The 22,469-nt window shown below is 44.5% G+C and overlaps 1 protein-coding gene across 2 annotated transcripts in view; it reads right to left on the bottom strand.

The window, feature by feature from the left end:
• The window catches only part of MGMT (O-6-methylguanine-DNA methyltransferase), a 471,419-nt gene that overhangs the window by 392,090 nt on the left and 56,860 nt on the right, over positions 1-22,469 (bottom strand). For both annotated transcript variants that reach the window (XM_088476947.1, XM_088476948.1), the window contains exon 2: positions 7,803-7,936. In XM_088476947.1, the coding sequence (XP_088333073.1) occupies positions 7,803-7,936 (134 nt within the window). The remainder of the gene's footprint in view (positions 1-7,802; positions 7,937-22,469) is intronic.

Here is a 22,469-nt window from a genome sequence, read left to right as displayed (position 1 = left end):
AGACATCTTGGAGATTCCGAGATCTAGGTCTTTAATTTTTCACACTTCCACTCATTAACAAGTTAAATGTTTTTACTTCATGAAAAGTTTTAAGAAATAGAGAGGAAAAAAAAAAAAGCTTAAAAAAAAAATAAAATAGGCGTCATGTTGAAAAATGTTGCAAGTACTATTAACAGATAAAAAAAAAGAAATCTATTATTTGCTATAAAACAAAGGAACATTCTCAATATGACTTGATATTAATCTTATGTAGGAAAACAGATTTATTTTTTAACTATGTTCCCATTTATATTTTAACAGCACTTCCACTAAAAAGAAAAATGTATTAAAAATAATAAAATAAAAAAGTGCTAGTGTTTGTATTAAATGCAGAAAAACCCCTCCATGTTTCTATGTGTTTGCAAAAAAAACCCTGTGTAGAATGTAAGCCCACATGTCTCATCTATTAGACCAGAGGTTCCCAAACTCCGCAATTACAGTCCAGGTTTTGGGGATATCCATGCTTGAGTCCAGATGGTTAAATCAAATTGACTGAGGTACCAATTAAGGAACCTGTGCTCGAACATGGATATCCTTAAAACGTGATATAGCATGGCGGAGTTTGGGAACATCTGTATTGGAACATTAAAGTCTACAGCACCAGGAACATGCATGCTGCGTTGCCAGTGAGGTAGAGTACTGCATACATGCGTTGCAGTGTCAACGGAGGAGGTGCGATGACTGTATAGCAGTCAACGGTCCCCAACACACGGCAATGGTATATTAAAAGACCACAGAGGTAGAACGTAAAGTACAAAGCACTGGTGACCCTGATTAGTCAGTGACCACCATCTCCTGGTGTCCTCGATGGCCTGGCCAGTGACTGGGTTTCCAATAAATGCAGGGGAGAGGGTAATCAATGGGAAGCAAACTCAAACAACAGACTGGAAGGTCTCCAGTCTTAGGAGATGCCAGAGAGTGGGATTCTACCACTACTTTTGGGTTGCTGAATTTGTGAACTGGTCCCCAGTAAATAAAGCTTGGCTTGAGTTAATGCACACTTCTAGACAGACAAGTTACCCATGAATGCCATTTTTGAGTCAAACTGCCCCACACTTTACAGTTTGCAGAAAGATTTCTTCTGGGAGGAATGGAGCAATGACAGCAAAGTTGCTTGTCCCCCGTTTCTCAAAGTTGCTTCTTTCCTGCCACAAGGTAGGACGTGGCTGGCACAATAAGATCACTAGAGGCACACAGTAACAGGTAACATACATAGAGTTTGTCGATCGTCTTAGAATTTTTTTTCCTATATTTTGTTTTTGAGATCAAGTTCCAATCACCTCTCATATATTGCAAAAAGGATGTACGGTGCTAAGGAACCTGTATGTCATCATTTAAATAAAAGATGAGATTATTAATAATAATACTTCTTATTAGTAATACTGTAGTAATAAAAATAATAGATCATAAAAATAGAAGACAATAATAATAATAATAATAATAATAATAATAATAATAATAATAATGAGTGAAAGAAATCTTGGTAGAACACATCTCTTAACCCTAGAATATAACTAGAACAAATGCAGTCTCTAGTAGGCTAAAATTGCATTGTCTAAAGTTTTTCTTTGCCTAATCTATGGGGAGGCAAAGTTTGCAATATTCATTCACAACAATGAAATCTAAGATTACTTCTGGTTAAAATTCCATTATACTTTGCATTCACATACACACAAAAAAAAAAAAAAAACACATCAAAAGCTCCCAAGAGTTATCCCTTGGTATGAATGGCTTCCAAAAAAAAAAAATTGTAGTAATAATAATGGAAAAAGAAAAACACATTTCTAACAATAAAACACACACTGGCATTGGCTGTGTTTTTAAAACAGAACGGGAACAAGCTGAATACGTGCTCCACTGGCTGGAGGGCTTAGCCGCTTTTCATTTGTGAGCGCTGAAGAGGGTCTCCCCTGTGCCCCAAACAAAAGATGCTCTGCGAGAGAACACTGTGAACGCTTCACCTGCTCCAGCCAAAGAGAGAGAATAAGACTCGTGTCTGGCACCGGCCAGCATATAAAAATTTTCACATATACTGTATATGTATTTATATTTTATTTATTGTGCAGTCTGGCGATCAGCAGTCCTATAATCATTTACATGAAGATTTAATAGATAGTCGTAGCAGAGCACAGAGATACCTGGCCCACTTCTATAAAACTATTCAAGTAGTCACTTCTTCCCCTTAAGCCTTGAAGCTACATCAGCCCATACTATAGATGCATGACTAGTGCTCCTTTATATCCAAACAACTGAAAACAAGACACAAACTACAAACTTTAGAAAAAGAAAAAAGCAGTCAAAACAAACAAACAAAAAAAAACAGGATATAACAGCTAAAAGTGCAATTCTTTTCATAATCATTCACAGCAGGGGCCCGATTCAGTACGGATCGCCATTGCGGTTGCAATACCGATTACGCACGCAGTCTCAATGCGAAGATATGCTAATCCTCTGCGATCACTATGCCGTCGCAGCACAACATAAGGACGCCCACCTTACCTTACACACATCTGTAATACTTAGCAAGACTGCGAAACCATCGTTAACATCGAGTACCATCGCAGCCTCACGTACACTTGCACAAGCTCTGACCTTACGCGGGAATTGCTAACCTCATCGCATGCTGTGAGAACAGAGGCTGCGTAAGGCATCGCAGTGGCTAATGTATGCACACCCCTGCAACGGCGTTCAAACGCACTGGTACGTCTGCGTTATGTCGACCACTCCCCCCCCTCCGTCACCACCCGCAAACAGTACTTCCTGTCAAGCACTCTGCGATGGGTCTGCGTAGCCATGGCGATCACAGTCTCGATCGCAGTGGAGTGATCGCGCACTGGCATGTATACGCATGCGCAGAACGCAACAATAGGCCGATTACGTGCGTAATCGCAGTTGGGATCCATGCTGAATCCGGCCCCAGGCATCATAATTTAGTGAAAAAAAATCTATGACAATAATTATATTTTTCTCTTCATTTGTAGAATTTTTAGTCCCTTTATAATAAGTAGTTCCAGAGACTAATCTGTGAAATCATTTCAGAAAGGAATAATATAAGCATCTGTAGACTTGTACAGAGTGTGGAAACTACAGCAATTCTGTTATCAACTTCGTAAAAAAAAAAAAAAAAAAGGTACCTAAAGTTCTGAATCTCCTCACCTTTTAGCATAGAAAAGAAACACTACCTTTACATTTGTGTAGAAATAATAAATATTTTCCCTATAGATTGTAAGCTTGCAAGCAGGGCCCTCTTACCTCTATGTCTGTCTGTTATTACCCTGTTTTGTTATATAAATGTTTCCAATTGTAAAGCGCAACGGAATATTCTACGCTATATAAGAAACTGTTAATAAATAAATAATAAAATATCAAAAATTCACCTCCAACCCACTTAGCTGAACTGTGGGAAGACCTCTCCAGGAGTCCATACCTCTACACTGTAAATGTCCCATAATAAAATCAGGCCACAACAAAGGACGTCTAACCATTTGGCACACAGGACAAACCGCTACACCACTAGTTCCAGCGGGGTCAGCTTCTGCAGTAGGAAGGTGGCCGTACGCATAGACTGACCATATAAAACAAAGAAGACTATGCACAAGCTAAAGGCACATGGTGTTCCTGCAACATCTGCCAACAAGACCTCTATCCAACTGATGTTGTTCGGATGGCCACCATCAGGGCCGTAACTAAGGGTATGCAACTGGTGCCGCCGCACAGAGGGCAGGGCTCTGTGGATGGCAACATCGCTGCCCCACGGCCCTTGCTTCTAGCTAGCAGGGTGCTGGTAAAAAGGTACCCAGCAGGCAGTATCGCTTCGGCAGTGCTACCCATAGCGTCCTTAGGACGCTAGAGGCTGGCACCCGGCCGCGTTTACAGCTGCTCGTAACGCCTTGAAAACGCTGCACTTCCTGGTGCTGGCGGCCTCACCCCCTATGCGCGACATCACCATAATCTGCAACCAATTGAAACTACATGTATGGTGCGTTGGGCTCACTGTGCACTATTGTATTGTGTGAACTGCATTAGGCTGGTATTAGGCTCGTCACATGAGTATTGTAGAATGATGTGTGTTTCTAGGATGCTGTTGAAATACCGGCATGCGGAATGCCGGCGCCAGAATCCCGACGCCGGCATCCCAATGGTAAGGAGTGTGGTTAGGGGAAGAGTTATGGTTAGGCACTAGGGGGGAAGGGTTAGGGTCTGGAGATAGGAGGGATAGGGTTAGGATACTTACCCGACAGGTGTCTGTATTCTAACCCTGTCTCGGGATTCTGACCGCCGGGATCCCGAGCGCCGGCATCCTGTACCCAACCGGGTAGCCAGAAAAAAAAACGCAGCACTCTCTAAATCTTGTAGTGGCATAAATACATGGTTTAACGGTAACTAGAGAACATCAGCACCACACTTAGGGCCTGATTCACATGTACACTATTGCCACCGCTGCTGCGAATGTGTAGGCAGCGTCAGTGCGAAAATATGCAAATGTCACAGCCGCCAGGATTCGTATTGAAAAGCCCACTGGCGGATTTGCAAATCCAAATGGCTGTGTACAAAGACACAGCATCGGTCGCAGATCAGTCGAATATTGGAGTTCTGCGTAACCGTATGGTTACACAGGATGGGAGCCAGAACGGAGACGATGGAGCAGGCTCGCAGTCGATCGCAGTCGCAGGCTGAGACAAGCCCCGAAAACGTTCGCGACACGACTGCTTTTCAGTCCCCCCCCATTGCGGCCCACAAACGGTCCCTCCCTGTCAACCACTTTGCGAATACTCACTGCGAGCGACAATGGTTTAAACTTGACGCTTGCGCAGTGCGACTCGTATTCATGCGAAGATCACAGATAATTGCTCAACTGCGTAAACTTCGGCATTGTGGGCCTGATTCAATTGGATCGAACACAGCTCCGTTATCGCGCGCTTGTTCTGCTGCATATATATATGCTAATGATTGCTATCGCAATGCTGTCACACTGCCAGCATTCAGACGCCCACTGCCTCCCACTACCGTTATCTCACATCCGTAATACCTTTCATACCTCCATAAACATCGGTAACATCGAGTACCATCGGCCCCTCATGCAGAATTTCAGCAGCCCTGACCTTACTTAGAAATTGCTAACCTCGTAGCAAGCAGTAAGTACTCAGGCTGCGTAAGCCATTGCAGTGGTTAATTTATGCGCGCACATACAACGGCGTTCAAACGGACAGACACGCCTGCGTTTCTCCCACCACTCCCATCACCTCCACCAAACGCTCACTACCTGTCAATCACTCTGCAATGGCTGTCCATGGTCTGTGTCATCGCAATGCGATTGCAGTGGTGCCTTCGCGCGTGCGTAGTACGCAACAATCAGCCGCCTGCATACACTTTAGCAATAGCGATACTTAATGAATCAGGCCCTGTGTCTGTCTATGAATCAGGCCCCCAGTCACGCAATGCCCAATTTGGCTGGATCCACGCGGGCGCTGAACCCCCCTAGACAGTTTTGATAAATAATGCCGTTTTCCATGTGTATATGAAGTTTATACAAATTCTGCAAATAAGGACAAACATGAAACAGCACAATTATGTTTCCAAGAATAGTAAAATCCTTCATTCTGTTTCCATAAAACAAAAACTATTATTTAGTCTAATATCACCGATAGGCAAGTGAACCAAACCATAGGATATCACAGTGTTTCTCAAACTCATACCTCAGGGAGCACTAACAGTGCATGGTTTCCATTTTTCCTAGCAGGTGCAAGATCAACAGGTGGAGCTAATTATTTCACTTGTGATTCTGTGAGGAGACCTGGAAAACATGCACTGTTAGTGCTCCCTGAGGAATGAGTTTGGGAAACACGGGGATATCATTTCTGGTGCAGATGAACTAAAAACAAAATATGGAGATATTTTAAACGTATCACTTTATATATTAAGTTCATATGCCGCACTTAAGACCCTGGCTTTCCAAGGCACATAGTTTAGTGAGCCGGTTACCATGTCAGTGAATAGCAGAGTGTTCCAGATTATATATCACTTAAGGTGCGTACATACTGTACGATTAAAATGAACGATATGAACTATATCGATCATATCGTTATCGTTCATATCGTGCATTTTTCGGTGCCTCCAACCCACCAACGACCTGCGATGCGTGGGCACGTATAATACCGTCCATCGCCCGTGCATGCAGGCCAACCTGGACGATATGGACCAGGTTACTATAAGGACCCGCGATCGTTAATCGCGGGTCGTTGCCCATCGTTGGTGGTGTGCTGGATGATCGATATCGATCATCCAGCACACCCGGGAGATTGTTCAACGATATCGTTTACGATTGTCCTGTATGCACCATAACAACTGGCCCTCATGTACTCATTATCTCCTCCGTCCAAACCCCAAGGGTAAGCCTCCCATGGCATGACGCTAATGTATATATTCTAGGAGGACCTTGTTCACTTTCGCACAATTGAAATACTGTCTCAATAATGATTACATTGTTTAGTATTTCCACCTGACTCACTTGGACTTTTCTCATGTTCCCTGGCTGCCCGTACAATTGGAGTTACAATCTCCAGAGGACGTAATCCTGCAGGAGAGGTGGTCTGCACCTCCATTTAGTATTTACTTGACCATCAAACACCCTTTCAGGGGTCACCGAGATGTTGTGAAAAATGGAGGGAGGATCTCCCTAATCTAAATGAGAAGTGAGGAAAGGAAGACTCGAAACTCCTGACACAATCAATGACCCCTACAAGAGACTGTACTAACAGTGATAAGAGACAGAGTGAAAAGTGATAAGAAAGTCATAAGGTGTCAGCCAATCAGCTCCCAACTGTCATCTCACAGGCTGTGTTTGAAAAATGACAGTTGGGAGTTGACTGGCTGGCACCTTATCACTTTCTTATCACTTGTCACTGCTTAGTACATAGACCCCTGTATGACACAGAAACATTTTCTACATTGTGTGTAATATACAGGTTAGGCTACATAAAAGCAGCTCTGTTGTACAGGATACTGTAGATCACAAATGTCATAGAACAGAGGGCTCAAGCATTCATCTCATTTGGGCAGTCATGTCCTACAACAATATCCTTCCGGAGACAAGTTGCTGATTTTGTTGCCAAGAGAAATCTTTATACATTTTTATGCAAAATTTGTCTGGAGAACTTCTGTGACACCCACCCATTAGTCATAAAGAAAGGTCAACAGAGTACTCCACTGAAACAAAGTAACGTACAGTATCATAATTGTCGTTTTAAAGGTCTGGTCTCCATGGACTACACCAAATACTGACAAACCACCTCCTGGACCTTTGCGCAGAAACCTGCATTAGCAGATAGACTTATCTTTTTCCTTGCTGGGGAATATAAAAGCTGGCAAACATACCTCCCGACATTCCCAATTTCAGTGGGACCATGCCGATTTGTGGGCAATGAACGGGGTAGAGTTTACATGATCATCGGAGGAGTTTCATCCAAAAGAGGGTGTTTTGCAGGGAATTTGGACAGGGTTTGGGGTGACTGAAGGGGTAGGTCATATGTTGTCCTAATTCCCCATGTTTCAAGGTTAGGAAGTGTACATAGAGGTGTGCTGTGTACAGACAAATAGTGAAAGACCAATGGTTGAACACAGGTTTCTGGGGGGACCAAAATCTAAATTGTAAACTCAGCGATGTAAAATCACTGTTTATGCTCAAAGTAAATCAAAACATAGTTATCAATGAATGTAAGAAGTCGTTTCTGACCTGTTCAGTGATATTGAAGAAGTAAACTTACCCTGGTTCAAGGACAGCTGCATTCTGCAAATTTATCTCATGTATCCCCTCTTTACACCCAGACACCAGAATGTCCCCTACAACACACTTAACCAGGACCTCTTCTATCTTGCAGATACCATTTATTGGTGCCATCTATAAAGAAAAAATTAAATAAGGAGGGTGACAAAACTATTGTACATTTTTTTTCCAACAACATCAGTGTAGAACAAACATATTTGTAACTTGTGTCTTAAGCTGGGTACATACTGGAATATATATTGGCCAGTCAATTGATGGGCAGACCAATATATCTGCTGCCCGTCGGCCAGTGTGTACCAGCAGCCGCGGGGAGGGAGGCGTGCCCGCCCCGATCCACCCCCAGGCCAGCGGTGACCGGTGGCTACCTCGAACATGATGGTCGTTCAGTGTATATGAACGACCATCATCTACAGATATATCTGAAGAGCACTCGATCTGCAGATATATCTTTGCAGTGAGTACCCACCTTTAGCTCTAGACTAACAGTTTGGTTAAAGGGTCTGATCTCTAACCAAAAAGTTAACAAAACATGTTCAAAACATAGCCATGCAAAGCTGGACTATGAAGTCTATCCTCTCTGCTTTCCCTTAGGCGGCCCATACACAAAAAGATTTTTTAGAAGTTGTGCACGATTTCGATCGATCGCAACGATCAATCGTGTACGGTTTGGCATGCTGTATGACGGCGATGCGCGTCCCCGCCGTCGCACATCGGCATCGTAGATCTTATGGAAAAACCATAAGATCTGCGATCTGTCATGCTCATGAATAGATAGCCAAAGCATCTTGTAAGATGCATCGTTTATCATTCACAGCAGCATGCGATGCATCGGGATGAATTTGAAAACGTACGGAGGTATTGTACGTTTTCAAATCGCCCCGTGTATGGCCCCCGCATTACAGACAGTATTGCACACCAACAAACTTTTACAAAATGGAGCATCAACCAAAAAGTGTTGCTTTAACATATACTGTAGTGCAGGGCCATCTTTTCCATTGGGCTTGTTGGGCAGTTGCCCAAGAGCCCGAAGCTTGCAGGGGCCCACCAATCCGCCCCCCTACAGCCACGAGTACTCACTTCAGTCCCAGTTTCACTTCTTCCGCCGGCTTCAGACCAGTCAGGCAGAGTCTCTCTGCATGTGTGGGAGGTCTGATTGGCATGCAGGAGGGTTTAATTTTATTGACCATTTACATTTTTTTCCCGTAAATGGGTGGGTAGGGGCCCCAGTGCATTGCTTTGCCCAGGGCCCACACTGCTGTTAAGACAACCCTGCTGTAGTGTACATAAACAAGAATTTGTCATGCAGCAGAACAGGCTCAAACGTTCACAGTACACCTGCGCTAATAATAAGCAATTATTATTTCCCCTTTTGAACCATTAATCCAACTCAAAAAGCTTCACTGCAAAACAACAGAGAGAGAACTCTCTTTCCATTAACGCTGTGAAAACAAGATTGCAATAAATATGTAACACGTCTGGTTTGCCAATGCATTCAAACTATGGATGAGAGTGACCCCAATGAGGCATAAGAGAATGCAAACAGTTATTGTTACAGCTAATGAAATCATGACTCATTGAGCTGCAATCGTCCTTTACGTTTCCGTCACAGCAAACCTGCTTCATTTGTGATTGAGCTGATAAAAAAAAAAATCCTTCTTAGAAGTGAAGACGTAATATTTATATGTATGGAGCAAACTATCTGCAGCAAACTTTGCCCTTTGCCCAAAATCTTAGCGGCATGAGCACCAACAGCTGCAGCACGTTTTGCATTACGCCGGCCACAGTTGTGGACTAGGAACACAAGACTAAAATGATGAAAGACGTGTTGAATTGCAATACTGTAACGGCTTTATTTCCAATACGCAAACAACTAACACTGCTTTAACCAGATTATATAGTAATTATAGCACATGCAACCTGTGAAATACTTGAATGAATCGTGTAGGGAGATACCCTTAAGGGTTTTATAAAGAATTATGGGCTAGCGCAATTACCGATCCATGTTGTGTGGCCAATCAACAGACATAACTCCAAGAGCCTCTAGGTGGCAGCGTGGCTGAACCACATCAAGAACCAGCTTCTCAAGATCGGGATGTAGTTACGAGACCGTCGGCCTCTCAATCCCGGCAGCGGAATCTCTTCAAGGGATTTAACATAGGCGTTGAAATACCGACACCTATTAACCCCGAAGGCGGAAACCCCGAGGACGCCAGCCCGAACAAAGGTAAGTCTGCGACGCCCTTAGCGTTAGCCGCGGGGGCGGGGTTAGAATTAGGGACTCTAGCGGGGTTAGGTTTGGGTGGGGGGAATTAGGGTTAGTCACCCCATGGGAGGAGTGTTAGGGTTAGGCACCACCGGGGGGGGAGGTTAGGTTTAGGCAGCCCACCCGGGAGGGTTATCTTAGAGCAGGAGTCTTCAACCTTGGCCCTCCAGCTGCTGTGGAACTACACATCCCAGCATGCACTGCCACCTTTTAGATATAACAGCATGCTAAAACTGTGCAGTGCATGCTGGGATGTGCAGTTCCACAGCAGCTGGAGGGTCAAAAGTTGAAGACCTCTGGTTTAGAGGGTGCGGGGTGGGGAGGGGGGTTTAGGCACCCCTTGAGGGGGGTTAGGGTTAGGCACTAAGGGGAGAGGTTAGGATTAGGCACCACTAAGGTTAGGGGGGGGGACAGGGAAGGGTTAGGATACTTATCTGCCCCAGTTGGGATCTCCTCCTGTCGGGCATCTGGCACCGGCATTTCAATCCCAATCCCTCAAGATCAGAGCAGTCTGTACAAATATTACGTAAAGCTAAAAGCCACTCATTAATGGACTCCAGTAAAGGAATTTATTTTCATGGCAAATGAAGGATCATTTGCTAAATAAAATGCACTTTTTGTTTCGTCGCTTTCATCCCTCGTTTTCACAGGAATTGGGATTAGAGAATTAATCTTTTGACACTGTTTTAATAGTAGTTTCAGCATTGCGCTCAATGAGAATTTGAAATGTAGAACAGCCGAAGAAAGCTAGTTACAACAATTAAATCCCATTACAAAAAAAAAAAGAGAGGTTATCTCGTAACAGATTTTTAATAGGCAGGATCCTGCATATTGACTGTAAAAATAAAAAAAATATATATGAATTACAACTGTCGAGTTTCTAGTCTGGTAACCAGCAGGGGCCGAGAGTTGTGCAGTTAGTCTTGTACAATGCAAATCAGATGTACTATATATGCAAATCATGAAACACTGCACTCAATTAAGTATAAGGGACTTTCATGTCTTCCAGTGCCTTAATTCTAAATAAGAGAACGCAGAAATCAAACTGCAGGCCAGAATTGTTCTCTAATTGTATAGATCTGTATTGTGGAATTTGATTTAATGAACTCTTTAAACAATTCAGTTGAGTTCAACTCAGCAAATAATAGTGGAAGCCGGGGTTGTTCGTATCTGCAAACTAATGAATGTTCCACTACTAAAGGAAACACATCTAACTGAGGAGAAGCGACCAGATTTGCCTATGAAAGCTGTCGAAAAAAGTGCAGAATTGGGGTTTTGGGGCGCAAATTTGCGGAAACCTCCCTGCACCCTTGGGACAGCACCCCAAAAGGCAAACTATTTAAAAAAAAAGTTTAAAAAATACTTAAGATCACCCCAAAAAATTACTTAGAAAAAGGGGGCGAAAAAGTACAAAGTAGGGGGACAAACTTAAAAACTAGCAAAATAGACTCCAGGGGGGACGCCAAGTATGCCCCAGGTGTTTTTAAGTTTACAGGTGCTTGCGGAAGGTGGATTTTTAAGGTTTTTTAAAAATTCACTTTAGCAACTTTCAAATATGCTAGCACCCATTTTCGTGTACCCCAAATTTGCTGGGACTACTTATTTCCTGCAAAAAAAACCTGCTAAATGCTATTCTTCACCATTTTTGCAAAGACGCTAATTAGCAGCTATTGAGATCATTTAAGTGCCCCAAATACCTTCAGCAGGCCTATTTGGGGGTATCTAGTGATCCCCCCCCCAGTGCATCTTTGGGGGGGTCAGACTGATTTCCCCAAATCTGACAGGACTTTTCGCCAGGTCTGAATTCGCTGGGTCCCTTTTTCGACGATTTCTAATTGAATACGGGGATAAGCGCGATACTTTTCTGCATGGAAAACCAGCGATGTCAGCGAAAAGTCCGGTATGCGAAAAGTACGGGACTTTTTGCACCTAATTGAATATGCCCCTTAGTGTCTAGCATCACGGGGAACGTAGTTTACAACGGCACTATATTTTTAGGGTATGTCAATTTAATAATGGTTTCAAATAGTATTAAAAGACATTTTAAACCTGGACTTTCTATTTTATCATATTAGGGAACCATAGAGTATCTATGGGGCATTAAATTCAGAGATTTTTTATACCTTATATTACCCACAGATTAAATAATTTACGTGGGAGAGAATGTTATAGAAAAGCAGAAAGTGTGTATATAGGGGAAAAACTTCACTTAAATATCTATTGACAACATAAATTTCTCTGCTAATCACATCTTATTATATACATTATGTGGTCTTGATGTTGAAGCGATTGTTCGAAAAATCATGCACAGGATCACATCTTATTGTATATTGTTTATATGATCTTGATATTTTAGCAATTTATTTAAAACAGAATACATAAGGACAGATCTAGAGAACATACATAAAACTACAGTATCTCTATTTATACTCAAGTTATTTCAAATGATATAATAAAGCATATATTTAAATAACCATATTCAATTCTAATGCTTCATTTAATCCCTCTGGGTAAATGGAGTTCATTTGGAACATCCAAAATACCTCTTGTCTACAGAGGTTTCTGAACCGATTCCCCCCTCTTTCCGTCATAGGAATATGTTCTGGTATACACTGGCTGACGGGCACACGATATATCGGCCATTCAATTAACGGCCGATATTTTGGCCACTGTGTACCCAGTTGTTCTTTTACTTCACTATAAAAGGGACAGCAAATAAATTATTAGCACAGTGTTTAACATTAAAATCACAGAATTAGACAAGAAACACTGCATACTGCAAAAGTAGTCTCCAAACCCATTGCAAGCATCTTACATTACACATGTAACGCAAAACGAAAACCTAACTCAGAACAAACTGACAATGTCCCAGTAACCAACCAGGTGAGTGTTCAGTGGGACAGATGTGAAAAGTATCGTCAGTGTTTGAACTTTCTAAGTTGTAGCAAGAACAGCAGATACATCAATACTATTTTGCTTGAAACCTTCCAGACACTTGTGTACCGAAAAACTTCTCTCCATCTTCAAATCCCTCTACAACAAGCAGCCAGAGTTTTGATAGGAATAACATTACCATCACTCAGAGATGAATTTGAAATTTCACTAAAAAGATATAGACATGTAGTACATAAATAAATTCAATGCAATGAATACTAGCCACTTTTGATTTCCCCAAACTTCTGCGGAATAAAGTACAGTCTTATATCTTTCTGCTTAGACTCCAGATTTCCCCACCAGAGGATTCTTCCTCCAACAGTGAGAGGCTCAATGGTCATTGCTCAATATATTCATTATTACACTGCCACCTCGCCTGAAAATGATGCACTGTAAACCGAGGTACTATTAGCAGGAACCTGCCCAGACAGCTGTAACAGAGGTGGAAGGCCACTGTTTAAGCATCTTGCTACTGTAACATGACAGAAATGAAAGTATTCAGATCCTTCTCTTTTTTTTTTTTAATTCACGCTGTAACTTGTTTCTTTTCCCCACAATTTTTCTGGCGCATAGATAGTTTATGTCATCGCGCAGTACAACTCGGCATCAAACTGGGAAAAAAACAACAATCAAACAAACAGAATAGCAGAACTTAAACAAATTTCCTGCCCTGTCTCATTACTTTCACTGTTACACTTACCCTCGTACATTTGTTTAGCTATTCATACTGTTTGTGGATGTGTTGTAGCACTAAGAACTCAGGGCCTGATTCAGATCCGCTCGCAAGCTCATAGCGCTCGCAAGCGGCTCGATGGTCCCACACTACGCATGCGCACGTCGGAACCATCTCCGGCGTGCGCATGTGCAAGACCCGGCCAGCGACAGGCACTCCGTCGCTACGGGCCTCGCCCCAAAGCAGGGCAGCTGTCGATTTTGATTGACAGCTCGTCCCGTTTTGGAGGCGGGTAGGGGGGTGGCTGGCCAAACGGAGGTGTTCCTGAAGGAACGCCTGCCGTTTGGTGTTGGCCCCACTGACATCACGAGTGATGTCAGTGGTGAGCTTCCGGCTTTATTAGAGCCGAAAGCTCACTGGGGGTTGCGGGAACGAGACCCTACCACAAGGGTCTCGTCACAAGCCCCGATGGTCGTGACCTTCGCGACCACCACCTGGCCGCTCGCTAAAGCTGTGGGTGGTCACCCACAGCTTAGCGAGCGGCCAGGAGGCAGTCTTTAAAAAAAACAGGGACGCCCTGATTCAGAGCGAGCGCTCTCAAAGAGCGTCCGGCTCTGAATTAGGCCCTCAGTGCTTTCATTTTATATACTACTAACTAGCACATCGCAGGCAGTGTAAGTGCCAGGAATGTACCTTCCAACATTCCCAATTGTAAGTCACGCAATAACTCCCATTTTGGGATACTGTGTACTGCACAGGCTCCTGAACAGCCTCTCTGGAGCCCCCGTGACGAAGGACGCTTGGGTATTTTCATTATGCTATCCACCCCAGATTTCAAATTCTGTAGCAAACTAAAGGTGGATACACACTAAACGATCGTTTGTCTGATGCATCGATCCGATGTGGATCGGAACGATATATGTAGTATACATCATAAAGTGTGCTTGATTCCGAGATCTACGCAATACTGATATTTATGCAGATCGTGCGATTGTTAGCCTTTGTGCACGCGCGAATGCAGCACTGCACACATGCAGCTATTGTATTGCAATTGCGCTTGCACAGAGGATGTACTTGCAAAGTGAGTCACAGGTAGTTAAGAGTTTGGGGGAGGTTACCGAGGGGGCTAGAAAAATGTAAGCGTGTCGGGATTGTTTAAACTCCGTCTCTTGGGCGTGCATAAATTAGCCAGTGTGATCTCCCTCGCATCATGAGAGCTCTCTGCGTGTCCGGAGAGCTGCAGAGTTTGCGGTAGGTTAGATTTGACTTACAAGTTGCATGGTTGCCCCATCTGTGCCGATATTACCGATAGTTACATTGTAATACGGCGTCGGACAGATATGAGAAGGCAGCAGTGGGCGTCCCTATGCTCGGCTAAGCTTTGGAAGGCATCAGCATATTTTGGCAACTGCGATCCGTAACCGTTTGTTGTTGCAATTGCATAAATCTGGGAATCAGGCCCAGTGTGTATGCTTAATCCATCATTCTCGGCCATCATTCACTGAATCATCCCATTTGCTGTACTGCACATCAGCTGGGATGATTCCACGGCCAACACTGTGTTGCTATATGCACCATATAACGATAGATCGAGCTGCCGTATGGCGGGTCTTGTAGGTTGTACATGCGATGCGATGTACTGGTACATTGCATCGTAGGGTCGCACCGTCGTAAGGTGTGTACCCAATTTAAGGGGGAGATGTATCAAGCAGTGTAAATAGTGGGCCAGTAGAGAAGTTGCCCATAGCAACCAATAATCTTTGAGGTAAAATTTATCAAGCACATCCCATAAAACGCTAGGTAGAAGTTGAATGGAGAAGAGGGCCAGCGGAGAAGCTGCCCATAGCAACCACTTTGAGGTAGAATTTATCAAGTACATCCCGTAAAATGCTAACTTTGTATATTCTCACATCAGTCAAATGCCTGTTAGTCGGAAATTGCAAGATGCCCAACTTACACAACAAATTTGGCATACTGGACCATGAAAGAAATAATTAATTACCTCCAAAACAGTATTTAGACGTTTCATCAAGTTTCTGCTCCCTGGCACTTCAGAGAGAGCTGATCTGCTCCTCCTCTGCTACCCATTGAACTCTCCGATAAGGGCTGCCTGGTGCGATTGCAGCAATAGTGTATGAGGACACATCTGTATCTCGCCAGGGTCAGATTAAGGGTTTTGGGGTGCCCTAGGCTAATACCCTTGTAGCGTCCCACTGTAAGGCTGCTAAACACAGGGCACAGTGGGTATGCGTGCTTAGAAAATCTCCAGTCATACTGCACATGTGCAGGTAACAAAGGTTACACAGCGGACATATTTGATCTTGGCATCTAACAGTGCTTGTGGAGAGCAAAGTAGACTTTTGGCTTCTGGGGAATACGAGGAAGACTCCAAAGATAATTGCAGGACGCTCTATAGGCTTCCCAGATGGTTCGGTAGCACCGTGTGCATAAAGCAAAGGTTTTAGCAGCAAGTTACGTGGTCACATTGCCACAGCCATCTGCTAGTCATGTTAAAAAAAATTCCCTCACCACCTCAGGATGGCTGGATAACGAACAAGCTTCTTTAATTAAGCTGTGTGGCCGCCCCCAACATGGAATGAATTAGGTCTTAATTTTATTCCCTGACTGCCAAATGCATGGTGCCACACCAAGTCCTGGCGCCCTGACCAGCCTAATGGTTGATCAGGTAGTGTTTCTCATCGACAGTGCACCCGTACCCAGAAATTGCAGGCTAGTCTTTGTCTTTTTATGTGGTGGGGGGGGGGGGAATTATTTTTTGCTCAATCTGTCAGTATTCACCTTCTCCACATTATGCTTTTCGTCCCCAAGTTCTTTCCATGAAGTCACTCTTTCCAGTTATACAGAAGTTGTAGAAAAAGCAATCTGACTTACAACAGGACAGGTAGAGAAAATAAATATTGTAGTAGTAAAGGTCCGCAGAATGGTTTTCTTATGAGCCTGCAAATGATTTCTAGTTTTCAAATGTAAAAACTGCTTACTCGCTTTTCCTCTGGTTTTATTAGTCCTTTATTGTGCATTAGAAAGAACATTTTCAGAAAGTACAGGATTCATAATATTGAACTTTTTTTCCCCTCTTTCTTCTAACTAAAGTCAGCTTTTGTACTCAGCAACTTAACTTTTATATTCGTCTTAAATTGACTGTGTATGCTTTTTATTTTTAAGCTAAAGCAGTGTCCACACTGGCACCTGGGCTGGTTTTTCCTGAGCTTTGCTATTCTGTTACGGGAAAGGTATTTACGGGGAAATATGTAAAAAAAAGGAATCTCAGGCGCTCGCTGGCAGCGCTGTTTAAATTAAATCCGCTCTTTTACAGTTAACGTAAATAATAGGATGATAAAAGTAGGACCAGCCATTTAAAATTAGAACATTACCTTTAAACAAAGTGCTCATTAGAAGCGTACGGATTAGAAAACTGTAAACTCCACCTAAACAACTTCATCTCTCCCTTTTAACAATGACAAAGCTAAGGTGTCAGATCGCTCATAAGCATTAATATTCATCAGGAAAAACGAGGAGATATATGTCGCGTAAGAAACCCGCGGCTTTAACTTTCCAGTGAGAGTAAACCAGAGCCGGCGTATATAAATTCATCTCTCATTAGACTGTTAAATGCTATGTATAAAATTGGAACGCCACTGTTTGCCAACAGAATTAAGTCCTCCTTGTCATTAATAACGAATGAGTATCAAAAAGGTTTTCATTGCGGAAGATTTATTGGGGTGGGAATTTCAAAATGATTTATGGCTTCATGTTTTATAGTGAAGAAGCCTCATTTTCCAGGCATGCTCCTGTGACTTTCACAGTGTATGTGCCTCAGCGGCAATCTGCTCCAATAAAAGGGCTGAGGTTGTCTCAATTATGCACACAACCTATAGCCATACCATTATGGATATACTACAATTATTACAGAAAGAGGATGAAAGTCATTAAAGACAGCCTGCTGTGATAGGTTGGAGAACTGAAATGTATATCATCATGGGCCATCCAGTCCTCGGTTGTAGTGCAATAAGTAATATATATATATATATATATATATATATATATATATATATATATAGTATTGTTAAATCTGTGTCAAATGAAATTAACTAACGGTGTAATGCAATTAAATGCGAGTTCCGAGGTGTAATGTCTTGTGTTACATTAGGATATTTACTCGTGCAATTCAGTTAGAAATGGCAACTGCGGGTATCTGCAGTGCGCGGTATACTGTATGTGAAATACAAGAGTGGGGAAATCATCCTGAACTGCAAAAGAGTGGAGAATAAGATGGCAGGACAGTGCAGGGGGCTGTTAGTGGGAATAAGCAACATATTGGAAGCAATTAAGAGACATCAAATGGTTGATTATTACACCTTTTATAAATGGACTAATGATAGCCAGCAAATGTATTTCGATAAATAAGTGTATCTAGAAAATTTTGGATTACATTAAAGTTTGTAAAAAGTTGGGGGTGGGACACACTTGCAAATCCCATCTATAAATTCAAAAACTCCTTTCCTATCAATATGAAAATACATGACCTATATCATTTACACCTTTACATACAAGACCTCATTCAGAGTCGGTCGTTGCTGCCGCTCGGTCGTACGCCACCGATGTTCGCTAAACTGCGCATGCATAAAATGTGCAATGCGCGTGCGCAAACTAGCTGCTACGATCAGAAATTTCTCTCTCCTTCAACTTGGCCAGGTCGTTAGTATGAGTGACAGGATGAGGCGTTTGTGGGTGGTAACGGGAAGGGGCTTGTGAATGGGGGAGTGGAGATCCGAACGCAGGCGTGTCTGACTATGCAAACGGCGTTTTATGGGAGTGCATAATTAACTAAGTAGTGTCATGGCACATGTGACATGGGAGGTTTTTACACTGACTTGATCGTAGTGCTTAAGAGAGGGTATGGTCAACCTTAAGCTCTACGACCAGCTCCGATGGTTTCAGATGGTCTTGATTAATCCTTATATGCCTGGAGATGACGTGTATTGCGAACGAGAAGGGGGCGTATTTTTAGTCTTACGGCCGCATCCTCCCCTCGCTCGTCCAGCTAACGATCCCAACTTAACTACGCAACTTGCGAGCGCATCATTTGCATATCCGGCCCCTTTTACCATACGACCGAGCGGCCGCAACGACCGACTCTGAATGAATCCCCACATCATTTATACTTCACCATTCCACATAATGTAACCCATTTTTCTGCTTTTTTATAGAAAATTACTTAAAAAATGACCTGCCTCTATTGGCCATTATTTCCTGTATATAACCCTCTATGCCAGTGGTTCCCAAACGTTTTCAGTTCAAGGCACCCTTAGGGTCTCCTTCATTTTTTAAGGCACCCCTAAGCCAAATTAATACCTGTAGTACTGCCCTTTATGTAGTGCCCCTTATGTAATGCCCCCAGTAGTAGTGCCCCTTATGTAATGCCCCCAGTAGTAGTGCCCTTTATGCAATGCCCCCTGTAGTAGTGCCCCTTATTAAATTCCCCCAGTAGTAGTGCCTCTTATGCAATGCCCCCAGTAGTAGTGCTCCTTATGTAAGTTCCATGTAGTACTGCCCTTTATGTAGTTCCCCCTGTAGTACAATCCCCTGTAGTTGTGCCCATTATGCAGTACCCCTTGTAGTAGTGCCTCTTAGGCAGTGCCCCCACTAGTAGCCCCCACACCCCTGTGCAGAACTTACCTGACAGAAGTTCAAGCTGGGGAACGCTCCTCCAGCGGTCACTCCCGCTGCGCTGACTGGATCAAGCTGGATCCAGCAGGCGCGCAGGATCCTCACAAGTTCCCAGTGATGCATTGCTCGGGCCGCAGGTGGACTGCATCACTAGGAACGCTGAAGCGATCAGAGGCTTCTTTAGCCTTTGATAGCTTCGGAGCCAGCGGTACAGTTTCTGTAGGAAAGTTAATCGCGATCTACCGCCGGGAGCTCCGCGAGCTACCGGTGGATCGAGATCGAATGACAGCAGCTTCCCTCCAGCTGCGGCACCCCGGTTTGGGAACCACTGCTCTATGCGTTAATATTCAGTAGGAGGGATGCCCTAGGGGCACTGTGTCTTGTAATTTTTACATTAAATTTAAGGATTTTTTTGTGACATTTCAACTACGCTAAAGCTGCGAGTTAAAAGCGGTGTCAACTCCCGGTGAGTCCAGCATTAACTTAACGCTGACTTCTAACTGAAGAGGCGTACACAGTTTTTTTTGAGTACCTAGAACCCCCCTCCCAGTGCAAGGCCGGTCATCACTGCAACCGCATCAAACATTTTTCTTACAATTTTTATTCTGCGAGACGGAGAGCTTTGGTCTTTGGCTTGTTGGCCCGCCCTGCTCAGAGCTTTGAGCAGGCAGAGACTGGAACTGTCGTGCAGGGTCGTAACTAGGGGTGTGCGACCATGCGGCCCCACCGAGGGCAGGGCGCAAAAAAAATAAAAAATGTTAATACGAACTGACAGTCTGATGGATGTAATAATAAATAGCACAGTACGCCCATCTCATTCAACCAGAACTTTGACAAATTGCTAACGTAAACCACCAGTGAAGGGATAAGCATTTGTACTTTTCCAGTTAGACCATGTGCTAGGGTCATAATGCTCGGCGTCATTATACATAATACCAAAAATAGCAGACAGCAAGCCTTGGTCAGAGATCAGGAATATGATAGGCGAGATAGAGGCCGCCGACATGTATACTGACAAAGCAAAGGCTATTATGGAGCTAAGACAAAAATCTAAAACACTGTGAGATTTACTAAGCTGTGTTAGGAGATAAAACGGTGATAAGGTACCAGCCAATCAGCTCCTAACTGCCATTTTTTCAAACACAGCCTGTAACATGGCAGTTAGGAGCTGATAGGCTGGTACCTTATCACCGTTCACTTTATCTCCTAACACAGCTTAGTAAATAGACCCCTGTCTCAGCTGTTAGAGCATAAGACTACATGATATTCCGTCTGAGCCCATGTATAAGCCAGTGCCTGAGGGACAGATTTGCAGTTTCCAGGAATGCTTTGTGGCTAATACATACAAATGTGTCAACATACATCAGGGGCCGGCCGATGGTTAGTGTAGTGCGGACCGCAGACAGACTCTCATAGGCTGCTGCACCCACGGCCAGAGCCGGCCTGGAGCTGAACTGGCCTGGAGCTCACTCATGAACTCCCCCTTCCGGGTCTCACAGTGGGTGATGGGAGAGACGGCAGAGTGGGCCGGGAAAGCGGCGAGCGCAGGAGTGGGGGATTCAGGGAAGTATTGTTTTTTTTGTGTCTTTATGCTATATATGTAAGGGGCACTGCATAGTGGTGGGGGTACTATATAAAGGGGCACTACTGAGGGCACTGAATAGGGGGTACCATTACTGGGGGCACTATATAAGGGAAACTGCATAGGGGGGACCACTACTGGGGGCACTGCATAGGGGGGACCACTACTGGGGGCACTGCATGGGGGGACCACTACTGGGGGCACTGCATGGGGGGGACCACTACTGGGGCACTGCATAGGGGGGACCACTATTGGGAACACTGCATAGGGGGGACTACTACTGGGGACACTGCATGTGGGGGGGACTACTACTGGGGGCACTATATAAGGGGCACTACTGAGGTCACTGCATGTGGGGGGGGACTACTACTGGGGGCACTATATAAGGGGCACTACGGGTGCATTGCATAGGGGAGATTACTACTGGGGGCACTGCATAGGGGGGACCACTATTGGGAGCACTGCATAGGGGGGACCACTATTGGGAGCACTGCATAGGGGGGACCACTATTGGGAGCACTGCATAGGGGGGACCACTATTGGGAGCACTGCATAGGGGGGACCACTATTGGGAGCACTGCATAGGGGGGACCACTATTGGGAGCACTGCATAGGGGGGACCACTATTGGGAGCACTGCATAGGGGGGACCACTATTGGGAGCACTGCATAGGGGGGACCACTATTGGGAGCACTGCATAGGGGGGACCACTATTGGGAGCACTGCATAGGGGGGACCACTATTGGGAGCACTGCATAGGGGGGACCACTATTGGGAGCACTGCATAGGGGGGACCACTATTGGGAGCACTGCATAGGGGGGACCACTATTGGGAGCACTGCATAGGGGGGACCACTATTGGGAGCACTGCATAGGGGGGACCACTATTGGGAGCACTGCATAGGGGGGACCACTATTGGGAGCACTGCATAGGGGGGACCACTATTGGGAGCACTGCATAGGGGGGACCACTATTGGGAGCACTGCATAGGGGGGACCACTATTGGGAGCACTGCATAGGGGGGACCACTATTGGGAGCACTGCATAGGGGGGACCACTATTGGGAGCACTGCATAGGGGGGACCACTATTGGGAGCACTGCATAGGGGGGACCACTATTGGGAGCACTGCATAGGGGGGACCACTATTGGGAGCACTGCATAGGGGGGACCACTATTGGGAGCACTGCATAGGGGGGACCACTATTGGGAGCACTGCATAGGGGGGACCACTATTGGGAGCACTGCATAGGGGGGACCACTATTGGGAGCACTGCATAGGGGGGACCACTATTGGGAGCACTGCATAGGGGGGACCACTATTGGGAGCACTGCATAGGGGGGACCACTATTGGGAGCACTGCATAGGGGGGACCACTATTGGGAGCACTGCATAGGGGGGACCACTATTGGGAGCACTGCATAGGGGGGACCACTATTGGGAGCACTGCATAGGGGGGACCACTATTGGGAGCACTGCATAGGGGGGACCACTATTGGGAGCAGT

Source organism: Taudactylus pleione, unplaced genomic scaffold (genome assembly GCF_031769625.1).
Source record: "Taudactylus pleione unplaced genomic scaffold, aTauple2 ptg000198l, whole genome shotgun sequence".
Lineage (NCBI taxonomy): Eukaryota > Metazoa > Chordata > Amphibia > Anura > Myobatrachidae > Taudactylus > Taudactylus pleione.
The sequence above is the reverse complement of the archived record's forward strand: the minus strand, read 5'-3'. Positions and strand labels throughout refer to the sequence as shown.